Here is a 14187-nt window from a genome sequence, read left to right as displayed (position 1 = left end):
TCTAAGATTAAATGAATTCGTATTTCATGGTTCCATCTCCTGTATTTAGCCCTTTTTACAGGCTCAGTACTATTTCCTGTATCATACAAACAAACATCCCTTACCCCATTGAGTGGGATTAATTATTATAATCTCATAGTACGAGTTACGGGTTATTTCATCAATGTACAGCGCATATAACTTTGAAAATTATGTTAGTTAATAAACATTTCAATCACTCCATTTTTGATTTGATAATTTTTTTAATGCTTTTCTTTTTGCGTTTTTCTGTCCCTGTCACCGACCGATAGCCATGAACCAACGCTCGTGCGAACTTTACAAATATAAGATGGGTAACAAGTAATCATTTTGAATAACCCGCTTATTTTTTTCTATTTAATGAATTAAACAGATTAATGGATGTGTCATTGAGTTATTTATTTATTGCATTCCTTTTTTTCTTCAACTTTTGTACGGCATGTCGCGTTCAACTGGTTTCGCTTCCACTGTGATTATATACAGACGCGTCTGAGTGTAATGAACAATGAAAACACCCAGACATGTTGTGTATAATCAACGATGATTGGACACAGACGCTTTATTTTTAAAGAACACGAAACTGTTCGTACATAATCCACATAAAAATATGAAAAGAAATAAGTAAAGTTAAAGCAAATAAAATATCAATAAAAGTAAAAACAAATACTCCAACAACAAATCAGTAGAAGGATAGAGTCTAGTAGCTTGCTATGTATATACATGTTATTATACGTCGTCATCCATGTCAAGGGCGTTGTCGAATGGGTCAAATGTCTGTCTCCGAGTGCGCCACAGTTTAGTTTTTCTATTTTCATTATTTGTTCATTTTTGTTTGGGGTTTTTTTTGTTTGTTTTGTTTTGTTTTTTGTTTGTTTGTTAGTGTTGTTTTTTGAGTTGTTTTTTTTTTTCACTCTTTCTACAGAATGTTGCAAATGATAAATGTCTCACCTTTTTTTCTTTTAAATCTTCTCCATTCCCCCCCCCCCCTCTCTCTCTCTCTCTCTCTCTCTCTCTCTCTCTCTCTCTCTCTCTCTCTTTCTTTCTTTCTTTCTTTCTCTTTCTCTCTCTCTCCCCCTCTATCTCTATATATCTATCTCTCTATCTCTCTTTCTTTCTTTCCCTCTTTCCCTCTCTCTCCCTCTCTCTCTCTCTCTCTCTCTCTCTCTCTCTATATATATATATATATATATTATAAAATATATATATATATATATATATATATATACCTAGTTCTAACAAATGGGTTAAAAAACTATAACAATATTTTATATAACTTATATTTTATTTTAGAAATGAGAAAAGACATTTTAAAAGGAACAAGGAAAAAGTCTTTGAAAAGTCTACAAAAGAAAATGGTCCCTTATTGGGCGCCAGATGTTACGTGTTAGCATTTGTAACACCAGATGCTCTCTATGAGTACACAATACTGCCATTCAGCCTCAAAGAGTCCTGACGAGTCTATATATATATATTTTATATATATATATATATATATATATATATATAGAATCGTGTTTAATACAATATGGTACGGATAGTGCTCGACATGTAGCAATGGAACGAATTATTATTTTAATATTTACCACAATGTTGGAGTCAGTCTACATCGATGTTTCAGGCCTAATCAGCCATCGTCAGGACTGTGTGTTACATGAGTTTGGTTTGTTGTCTGTTGTTGTTTGTTGAAGTGGTTCCGGTTTGTAGTTGATTAATAAGAACGTCCGGCGATGTGGACACGTATTGTACATCTCATTTTTCGTCTTGAGTGTGGCTTCATGAAGGTGTTTGATTATCATATATTTCTCTTCCAGGCATAAGCTACATTGTTTTGATGTTGGTGTGTATCCTGTTGCTTTAGATAAAATTTTCCATGAAATGTTGTGGTCTAATTTGTTGTCTTTTAATTTCCAAATATGTTCGCTGAGTTTTGTGGCTGTTTTTTTTTTGTTAGTGTTTCTAAATGTTGAGGTGTGGAGGTTGTATCTTTTTTTTGAAATTATTTTCCGTTAGTCCTACATATTTTTCTTGCTTGTTTGTTTTAGTTTCGGTGACTGTGGCTTGGTAACTTAAACTTGATTCTGAACATTGTTTGTTTAGAGGGCAATGTTCCTTATTTCTGCAGTTGCATTTTCTGGTGGGTGGGTTTTGCTTTTGTTGGTTGTTTATTAATATTTTTTTGTTGTGGCTTGAAATTATTTGTTCTATGTTGCGCATACACGAGTAGCTTATTTTTATGGTATTCCTGATGATAATTTTATGTAGCTTGTGGTTTTTTGGAAAATGTGTATCGATTAACTTCAGGAACTGCTGTCCAATGTTTGTGCTGACGTTTTTGTCGAAAAGACAACAAACCAAAGACAACAGACAACAAACCAAACTCATGTAACACACAGTCCTGACGATGGCTGATTAGGCCTGAAACATCGATGTAGACTGACTCCAACATTGTGGTAAATATTAAAATAACATATATTTATATATATATATATATATATATATATATATATATATATATATATATATATATATTTATATATATATATATATATATATATATATATATGTGGCATCATAACCTTCTCCTCTGACTGGAACAGCCATCTCGTTCATCTCCGGAAGGTTTTTTAATGATGCTTCGTTAACGTTAAATATCAATAAACTGTGCCTTTGAAATGGAACATTGGCCTACCTCGGATTCGAGAATAGCAGTGGGGTGCTTGTTCCCATGGACATTAAGATTTAAGTAATAGGATTCATTAGTCTGATGTCATGTCCGCCCAGCAACCAGCAGCTTGGTTCTAAACAAAGAGAATCGGTACTTTTTATTCTTCATGCTGGCGAGAACTTTTCCACATGTCATGTGATCAGAATGTATAAAAGTCAAAACATGATCACATTTATAATGTTTTTCTTTCAGGATACACTTTAATAATCGTCGGAGTATTTTTTTTTTTAAAGAGCATTTTTATAGCGCAATATCCACTAAATGTGCTCAAACCGCTTACAAAGGGTCCCTGACCACAGCAACACGTATCATGTAGAACGAGACATGAAGCCTGTTATGCGATATTACATTTATTTTCCCGGACAGAGACAACGCTGTTAACGGCCATGTACTCATTTTACACCCGAGTATGGTGAGAGAATGTGAGTAAAGAGCCTGTTCCAAGGGCTCAACTCTGCGCCGAGTGAGGCTCGAACCCAGGACCTTCCGAACCGAAATCGAGTGTCATACCACTACACCACTTCATAAGGGCGTCCGCCATTGTTCAGATAGTTTAGAACCGATTACTAAGTTACTATGCGTCATTACGAGGGAACTTACGTCACGACTGTTGAACCCAATTGTTAATTACTTGAGACCATTTAATAACAAAGAATTGATGAGATTCTTGGGCATGGTTGGGTTTTATAGGAGATTTTGTCAGCATTATTCTGATTTGGAGAAACCGCCTACCGACTTGCTCAAGCGATATATATTTTGTGTTTACTTGAAAAAGGGCAAAGGCCGAAACGTCGATTGTTTTGTGTTGTTCCCTTATTCATAAGTCAGATTTACCCCCTTTATCTTTATCTCCATTTTATTGACTCATTTGGGCACCTCTAGTTATTGGTTCGATTCGCTTGGTCGGACGATTACTAGTCAGCCTTCCTAAACGTCGGATTTTGCTATGGGGGCTGTACTTTTACAGTTCTTGTGTGTTTGTATTACCGGTTGTTATATAGAAGGCTTCAAGATATAACCGCTTTGTCAAAAGACAGAGTTAAATGGGGATATCCATACGTGTGAGTTACTTCTCACGGTAGTCCATTAAGGCCCAGCATAATTACTCTACTATTGAAAAGGACTGCCTGGCCTCAGTGGAGTCATGCTCTTTCTATGACGTCTATTTGAAGTCTGGAAAGCCGATCATTATTTTGACCGACCAATTCGTTGGTATAATAATAATAATATAATAATAATAATAATAATAATAATAATAATAATAATATAATAATAATAATAATAATAATAATAATGATAATAATAAATAATAATAATAATAATAATAATAATAATAATAATAATAATAATAATAATAATAATAATAATAATAATAATAATAATAATAATAATATACTTTATTCATCCAAAAAATGGAAATTCGTTTACAGACGTGGCATGCATAATAATGTATAAACACAAAGTTGAGAATCTATGGCGACAATGTATACATGCAAATGCACAAAAAATGTACCAAAAATGCACTTACTATCTAAATATCTAACTATTCAAACACACGAACCAACGATTGCTCAGGTGGCCCCTGAAATAGCTGTATTATCCCCTCCACATTGAACATGTACCGTGACGCGACAACAACATAGCTGATGCTTTATCTCGCTCTGTCACCCATATCACACCCCAGTATAGCAATGTTTAAAGTTAATTTCAATGCTTTGTCTTGATCTTAATTTCAAAAATGTATTAGAAATAATTATCTTATGTTATTTTACTTCAAACATATTATCGATAGACCAATTGGGCCGTGATATATTTATCACATATCACACTATATTCAGCTAAATAGGTAAGCTGAATTTAAATATTGCCTAAAATGTATGTCATTATGATCAATATCATAAGTCTATCGATATGAACGGTAGTTTGTCTAAATACTCTTCGCAGTTCATGCGATTCCCTGGGTAAGACACTGTCCTTCGACGATATATTATATTATATCCACGTTTTCTTTTCTTTATAAGTACAAAATGTAATCTTAGGAGGATGAATATTTTTTTCGTTAAGGGAAGGAGTGTTTATGGTATAAGAGAGATGTAAATGTAATCATAATTTTATCTCATCCCCTGAGCGACTAACGTAGTTTAGAGTTGTCTTCAACTTTGGTCACGTGACGAGCACACATACCTTGTTTTGCGTGAATTATAGTTCGATCCTTGTATAGTTGAGAGGACGTAAGTGTGGAAGTGGAGATGACCGATTGTCGATGTAATATTAAAATGTTATCTGCTGTTTGAAAGGGAGTACGTATGTCGTCAGGTATTGTAAGTATTGCTTTGTAATAAAAGTTTAATTGTTTTAAACGTTTAGTTATTTCTTTTGTTTAACTTGATATCATGTTAGTTTTATCTACTTGCATATTCCTTGGGGTGCACTCATACGGAAGTTGTACCATGAATCCGACTCACCTTCTGTCTATCTATTTCTCTTCTTCTCTCCACCTTGGCTCATATTTCAACATTTTGAGCCTTGAACCCTTTGTCTATGGGTCATTCTACCCCTGTTACGGACCGCATTTAACTGCTGTCTTTTGACAAAGCGGTTATCTTGAAGCCTTCTATATAACAACCGGTAATACAAACACACACATATTGCAAATTGTAATATCCATCCCCATCCCGATCTTTTTATTGTTAAAATTTTAAAACAAATTATTATTTCTTATCCATCTTACAATAGGATTCAATAGTCTGATTCACCCGCCTGGCAACTAGCAGCTTGGATTTGGTTCTAACAAAGAAAATCGGTACTTTTATTCTTCATGCTGGCTAGAACGTTTGCACATGGCTTGTGATAAGAATTAATAAAAGGCGAAACATCAGATTTATAATGTTTTTCTCCTCTGGATACACTTTTATGCTCGTCGGAGAAGTATTTCATAAGGGCGTCCGCCATTGTTCCGATAGTTTAGAACCAATCACTAAGTTGCTATTCGTCATTTCCAGGGAAATGACGTCACGACTGTTGAAACCTATTGAGCGTTGGTTCATGGTTATCGAGCGGTGACAGGAACAAGAAAAAACACCAAAACAAAAACAAAAAAACAATAGTTTTAATACTATCGAGTCAAAAATAGAACGATTTAAATTTGTATGAAACTAGTTTGGACAAATTATACAACTGACGCATTTTTCAATGTCATATGCGCTGTATATTGATTAAATAACAAGTGACTCGGACTATGAGATTATATATAGTAAAGAGGGCAACTGTGTCAATAGATTGCCACAAGAGATCACGTGACCATTTAGCACGCACCATGAATTATACTCAATGTGGTTTTAGATATTTCTAAAAAACGATTGTGGACAGGTTCATAAAGGCCAATATGGGTAGTGGGAATGGGGAGGTCAGCAGGGGTGGTACAAGTCAGTGTCCTGCCAGATGGGTGAGGTCATTATCGCTAAAATAGACGAAGAAATTTTTTTTAGAATTCGGCATGTTTGTTTGAAACGCGTCCGGTAAACCATGAACCTATTTAATGACAAAACACTCAGGGTGACACTATTTTATGACCTAATAATGCGAACAACTTCCGTTTAAAAAACAAACAAAAAAACAACAAATAAACGATACTTGTTAATGGGAATTTGATGTCGTTGGATTACATTAGACATACTTGGGCTACATTCTCGTCGTCGTCATCATCATCAACATTATTTCATCATCATCACCATCATCATCATCATCATCATCATCATCATCATCATCATCAGCAGCAGCAGCAGCATCATTATTATCATCATCATCATCATCAATGTCGTCGTCGTCTTCGTTATCAACATCATCATCATCATCATCATCATCATCATCATCATCATCATCTTCATCATCATCATCCTCATTATCATCATCATCATCATCATCATCATCATCATCATCATCATCATCATCATCATCATCATCATCATCATCATCATCATCATCATCACCCCCCCCCCTCCCCCCTCTCTCTCTCTCTCTCTCTCTCTCTCTCTCTCTCTCTCTCTCTCTCTCTCTCTCTATATATATATATATATATATATATATATATATATATATGAGCTGAGGTCAAAAGATGCCCGTCTGATACCAGTGTTAAGAAAATTTGATTTTTACTTAATTACGGGCTATTTTCATTGGGTTAATGCTTGTAATCAATTGATAATATGTAGAAGAGATGGATAGCTCAACATACTCTGTTCAACAGAAAGTCAAATTTGAATGCAATTTGGCATGTGCTTAAAACGAGGTCAACGCATCACATTTTTAGAAAGCATGTAGAAATTAAATGTGATGTTTTAGCTCACATGATTGAAATTTGACTAATAGTATAAAGTCAAAATTTACTTTTAATAGAAATTGCAGTATATTACATATCTGATTAATTTCATATAGAGATTTTAAAAAGTTGGTGTTGCTTGTGACCTTTGGTGTCATCAAAGACAGCACAATACTAAGACTCGACACGAAACTTTAAAGCTCATATTTAATGGTTATTAAATGTTTTATTATGAGAAAAAAAGCATAGATTTTCCTTCGGAACTCAAATCTTGGAGTAAATTTATACCGTTTTGCTGATATTGAGGTTTATTGGTTTTGGTGTCATTTGTCACAAGCAACACGGCTTGCGTGAACACGTGGAAGTTTGTTTCGTTAAATGGCGATTCGCAATTTTAATCCACCCTTCTTACCAGTCCTTGAAGTGCAGCACTTTCATTTGCCTTTCCAGCGTGGCTCCAGGCAGAAAAGGTAAGTTGAACTTTGGTGTCATCGCTATTTTACATTGTCACAAGCAACACTTGATATTGGATATTACAAAGTTCCACCAAAAAAGTATGTTTTCAGCTGTTATTCTATTTACAAAATTGATATTATGGCATCTCATCTGAGACTGTGATTTTGACACAATTAATTATTTCCTTGTAATTCTATTTTTTTATGTTTCAGGGTTGTATCAATCAAGAAAAAGACAAAACTCAAGCTTTTAACGAATCCAGATAAATAGAAGGGTTGTCAAGAAATTTGATTTGTTTTACTATTAACACACTAAATTACTACAAACAAGCAAATTTGAGCAGTAGGGTGATGTTACTACATGGTTACATGAATTCATTACCATGGCTGATATTTATCTAGAGTTTGTGTGACTTCTGGTACTTTTTGTGACCATTGGTGTCATTGGTTAAAATGTCACAGGTGACACTTATGTTTGAAGTTTCTAATGTATTTCTGTTTTCGTGTTCTTCAAAGCTTGAAATGTCATTGAATTCCATTTTAACAGGCTATATTACGTTTGTTCAGTTGCTATTCTTGATTTATTGAGACAAAATTGCGTTCCAGTGCCGATTTTGACCCAAGTCATAGCAACAATGGTATTACTAATTTCTAAGTATATTTCCAATTTGAAAGATAGGGAGATAAAGAGAAAAATATTGTTGAATTTCATTTTAGAGTAGGTTATTATGCTTTTTTGACTGAAAATAATGATATAGTATGGACGAAAGTGTGATTTGGTGTTGCTTGTGAATAAGTAATGGTGTCACCGGTCTTATGTCATAAGTCACATTCAGATGCTCTATTTTCCATCAATAATTCTATTTTTGAAGTCTTTGGTTTCAGAAATATTATTAAATTCCATATTTAACTGAGGTTATTACACTGGTTTGACTGAAATTAATGATATATTGTCGAATTTGCAATTTGGTATTGCTTGTGACATAAGTAATGGTGTCATCGGTCTAATGTCACAAGTGACGCAATGTCGCTAATATGATACGATTTGGTCACATTATTTCACAACATTTTATTCCAAAAGTTTCTGAACATTGCTGGTAATAAGCATATGCAATATTGTTGTTGTTAATATAAAATCATTTTTATGTTGCTTGTGACCGATGACACCAAAAAGCAACCTTTTCTCCAATAGTTGGTAACAATATTGTACTATGATTGTTGTTGATTGTGTCTTTTTGTTTATAACTTACTAAATAAAGTGTGATACTTAACAAAAATCATTTGGTTATTGAGCTTTTTGTCTCATTTTGGTGTCACCGTTCAAAGATCTAAAGGGCCTTTGATTTATGAAGTACAGGGTTTTTGCTGCATATATAGAAACATAAATGGACTATTATGTCACTTTTATTTTGAGGGGAAAAAAATTGGCACGTTTGACCTTGGCTCATATATATATATATATATATATATATATATATATATATATATATATATATATATTTATATATATATATATATATATATATATATATATCTTTCTCTCTCTCTTTTTTTTTCTCTCTTTCTCTCTCCCTCTCTCTCTCTCTCTCTCTCTCTCTCTCTCTCTCTCTCTCTCTCTCTCTCTCTCTCTAATTTCTCGAAGGAAAGCCTTCTACACCCTGCCCACTCGCAGAAGGTTGGGAGAGATGGTTGTCAAATAACAATCGCCATTTATTTAAAAGGGGGTTTTAAAACGCTAAAAATTCATAATCAGATTTGGTAAAAAAAAGAATTCTAAGTAGAAAAAATGTGCAACATCTATTCCAAAAAAAAAAAAAAAAAAAAAAAAACAAAAACGGCAACAAAAAATTTTTTTAAAAACAACCGGCAATAAAACTATTTGCAATTTAAAGCCCTTCGCCGTGCCATATATTATAGTCATAGACATGCTCATATGCAACATACAGCCCTATGCGCCTCCTCCACAATCTAATCTTAACCACCCCCACCCTTCAATATTTCTCTCTAAAATCTAGTCCGGTCTATGCGAACAAAATATTAAAATATCAACATTCCTGCCTACCTTTATCTTCACAGAAATAATTCTTGTTCAAATTGCCTTTACAAAGACGAAGGGTGTTTTATCGTCAAATTAATACACCGACCAAAAATGCACAACCTGTAAAATAAATGACTAGGCCCCCACTTTACATACTGCATTTCGCCTCTTGAACATTCCATAGCCCCTAAAACTCAAGCTTCATTAATTTTATGAGCCTCGCCATTGGTTCCTGCGTTCGTTGACTCTCCTTTAACACACCAACTAACATCTGCACATTTGAATCCGTTCATCTATCTACCCGTTGCTTCCTCTCAGATTGACTCATAGAAAAATATAAAAGGCAAAACAATGCGTTTAATTGAAGTCCAAGAAGAAAGTAAATTTCACACAAATCATTCAAAAGAGAGAAACTTAATCTTTTAGACATGATTTTGCTTGTTATTCCTTGTAGTTGTTGTTGTTGCTGCTGTTTTGTTGTCATTGTTTTTGCTGCTGCTTCCCTACTACTGCTGGCCGTGTTGTTGTTGTCGTCCTCGTCGTCATCGTCGTCACTGTATTTTTGTTTCTGTTCTCTTTTTTTTTAAACTGGTGGGTGATTGATCTTTTCCTCTTACGTTCTATCTTTCTTTTCTATATTTAAACTTATATTATTATTATTAATTATTATTATTATTTATTTATTATTATTATTATTATTATTATTATTATTATTATTATTATTAATTTATTATTATTATTATTATTATTATTATATTATTATCATTATTATTACCAATTCTAATAACGTTAGTGCTTTGAGACACAAACAAACAAACAAAATATGTTTAACTTGTCTATTGTCTGAATAAAGTTTCACTCATACAACACCTCTGTCTAATCAGTTTTCATCTTTAGTATATTCTCACTTGTCCATTCTTATATACTTTGTATCCATTTTCCACTGATGCCTGACTTATTTTATTAGGGACAAAGGATAAATGGGCGATAAGAAAGATTGATGCTTCTGATGATTATAGATGTGGGGACAACATACAAAACAAATAGGATTGGCCTAAGCACCAAATCCTAGGGAATCTCGCAGTCTAGAGGGCCTCCTCAGAGCTGTATTCATCAACAACAATAATCTGTCAATACTTGTTAAGGTACATATACAACATCAACTAATCAATTGTTTTTATCAGAGGCACCATACCATGTAATTTCAAAACGTTTTAAAGAAACGCAAGGACAAGTTTAAGCGGAATGTAATCGAGAGAGTTTAGCAAAGACCGTGACCATTGTCTGTAACATAAAGATTATCCTTTAATCCCAAACAAGTATCGTTTCCGCAGAATGGTGCTCTTTTTATAAAGATGCCAATTTTTCTTGTAGAGAATATATTTTAGGATGCGACAACTATTGTTATAAAATTAATCATTAATTGCAATAATTAATGTTTTATTGAAAACAAAGATTAAAAATAGGGCTGTAAACTTTTTTTTTTAATGTGTCTATCAATATCAGGAGTTTTAAAGAAATTTTTATACGAACAAATAAGTAGATGTCTGGCACAGGCACAGTACCTACCTGATTTATACAAGTAAGCGGTGTAAATGACACCAGTTCATTCATTTAAACTTTGGATGTATTAGCACCTAAGATATTTATTTCACATTTATCACAAGCAATACTTCTTTAAGTCGCCATTTGGAATCATAGGGAGGACTTCAAGAAATATCTTAAAATGCTATTTTTAACTGTTAACTTGGCTCTGAAATATATACCCTGTTTTTCATCTCCTGATTAAACAACACGATACTGCTGTTTGTGTAAATTACTACTGCTGTACGGGTGGGGAAGGCCGAGAGTTTGCCAGTCATGAATGGTGAACTGTTTTATGGCAGTAATCCTCCCATTCTAGTATCCCTCGTTCGGTTACCTCCCACGAGTTAGAGGAGAAAGAGGAGCCATAAAACCCCACCTAAATGGCTGTCAAGGAAAAGGATAAGTACAAGAAGCAACAGGCATTCAACCGCTAAAACTGGCATTGGGTCATAGTTGGACTGGTGAAGGGCAAAGACGGCTTCTGTATTTTGCACTGTGGGTTATGGATTTTTCTGATCGGCTGAGAGTGAAATTTGTCAGTTTATCATAAAAGGTAGCAAAGGATTGTGATTTTTGGATGTTTATCGAGGATTGGGAATTCGTTTTTCTTCGGTTATCATAAAAACGCTTGAATGACTCCTGCTGAAGGCCAATGAAACTCATAGCGCCTATCTTCTTTGTTTTCTGATAAAAGAAGCAATTGGGATATAAAAACAAGAAGAGTAATTAAAGAGTAATAGGATAGCTTCATGGCTTCTGTGTCATTGAACAGTGTTTGATTAGAGAGAAGCCTAGACAGCTAGATCTCAATGAAACAAGAGCTAGTCTAAATTTTACAAAACGTCTGTATATCACTAGAGAGTAGCTATCAACGAAACACGAGTTAGTCTAAGTATAACAAATGTCTGAATATCACTAGACAGCTAGATATCAATGAAGAGTTAGTCTGAGTCTAACCAAATGTCTGTATATCACTAGACAGATAGATATCAATGAAACAAGTTAATCTAAATATGACAAAACGTCTGTATATCACTAGACAGATAGATATCAATAAAACAAGTTAATCTTAATATGACAAAACGTCTGTATATCACTAGACAGATAGATATCAATGAAACAAGTTAATCTAAATATGACAAAACGTCTTATATCACTAGACAGATAGATGTCAATGATACAAGTTAATATAAATATGACAAAACGTCTATATATCACTAGACAGATAGATACTAAGAGTTCATCTACTACATACCAATGAAGAAAATGCCATGTACTTCTAAATTTTCACAGGTTTAAGATAATTGCAATCAATGTCATTTTAATAAGCGTATCATGAAGTCATTAAAGTCAAACGTTTCTGCACAATATATTAAAGCTATTCTAATGTCAGTGTTCGGAAGAAATCCCTTTAAAAAATAACATAGTTCGTAACTTGTCATTCAATTACAAAACATTCTATCCCACAATAAACATCTTACTTAAAAACTGATCTCATATGACACAAACACACACAAACACACATACGGAGATAGAGAGAGGAGAGAGAGAGAGAGGAGAGAGAGAGAGAAGAGAGAGAGAGAGAAGAGAGAGAGAAACATATTTAAGACACATTCACAGAGACATACACGTCAACACACCCGATAAAGTGACACAATGCTTTCACTTTGGTTAATCATAAAATAAAAATATGTGTGGATTTCATTAATGTGTTCCCGGTTATTGTTTGATGTCGATGATAGCCTAAGAAGGATTGAGCTCAGAACATTCTTTGATCCAATATTATTTAATCATTGAAGCTGCTATTTTAGTACATGATAAACAACTTTTAAATAATCCTATTTTCTAACTTATTATTCAAATATGAAAACTACACTAAGATTGAAATCCGACTGTCCTATCCAAAAGTTTAAAGCCAATTTCGTACCGTCAAAAATCCCACGTGCAAAACACCCCATCTAATCATGAAAAGATCAATATCACTATTAGGCCTTACAAATGCTATACGGATTTTTCTTTCCTCTTTTTTTTTCTTCTTTTTTTTTTAATTTCTCTGGGCGTTTAAATTCCATCCCCTATTTGTAAAAAATCCCTCACCACGACAGCGTTCTCACGAGATTGTAGGATTGCCGAACACCCCCTATAAAACTGACCACAACCAATAAACAAATCTCCCTCCTCTAATCCCCCGTGTCTTTGATCTACCACAACGAGGAAAATTTGACCATTTACAGACCAAATACTGTCCGCACTTGGACCTCGCCGTTATTGCTACACAACTATTTTATGCCCGAAACAACCACGAACATTTAAGGGCACAAATCAGTTAAGTGTCACCAGAAGCTGCGAATTCCCTCTAACAATAATATGTGCCCTGTCTCAGGATTTGTGAAGTCGATGGCCGAGGGGGATTAGAAATAAAAAATCAAAAATTTGTCCCGGTTTTGTACTCGATCATATATTTATTATTTATTTATCTATTTATGTATTTCTATATCTACTTATTTATTCATTTACTTGCATTTTTAGTCACTAAAAATTTCCATTTCATTTCAATCTGTATGACTGTAAACATAAGCTGTGCTAAATGGGTACACTTTAAAAAAACATCGGCTATTATTTCTGTTGTCTGATTTCACAACAATACACACGTAAACACACACACCACACACACACACACAACACACACACACACACACACATGAGAGCGTATGCTCGAACAACATGTAGACATTGATCATAATTATACTAAATATACGAAATAATTTATAAAATAGCTCCTTTTATCAATAACGTTGAGCACTATATTTTCGTGTTTTTGTAGATGTATGTATGTAATATAAAATATTTTTATATATATATATAATATATATTATATTTATATATATAATATATATATATAAAGGTAAATTTTCGCAATTCTTCGACCAAAAAACACATCAAAATTTGAAGAACTTATAATATTTATCTAGTTTTCCCTAAATGTCTCTGGCATATACCCAAAGAAAAAGTAAGGATAGCTGCTCAAAGTAATCAAATAAATGTG

At 33.6% G+C, this 14187-nt stretch overlaps 1 protein-coding gene across 1 annotated transcript in view; it reads left to right on the top strand.

Annotated features, from left to right (window-relative positions):
• The window catches only part of LOC144975855 (protein Wnt-16-like), a 50243-nt gene extending 42396 nt beyond the window's left edge, over nt 1-7847 (top strand). Inside the window, exon 8 of the mRNA XM_078920041.1 lies at nt 7730-7847. Coding sequence (XP_078776167.1) covers nt 7730-7783 — 54 coding nt within the window. The 3' untranslated portion in view covers nt 7784-7847. The remainder of the gene's footprint in view (nt 1-7729) is intronic.
• The last annotated feature ends 6340 nt before the right edge of the window (nt 7848-14187 follow it).

This window comes from Berghia stephanieae, chromosome 6 (genome assembly GCF_034508935.2).
Source record: "Berghia stephanieae isolate SIO BIC M18660-M18661 chromosome 6, UCSD_Bste_1.3, whole genome shotgun sequence".
In the NCBI taxonomy this organism is placed as follows: domain Eukaryota; kingdom Metazoa; phylum Mollusca; class Gastropoda; order Nudibranchia; family Aeolidiidae; genus Berghia; species Berghia stephanieae.
The sequence above is the reverse complement of the archived record's forward strand: the minus strand, read 5'-3'. Positions and strand labels throughout refer to the sequence as shown.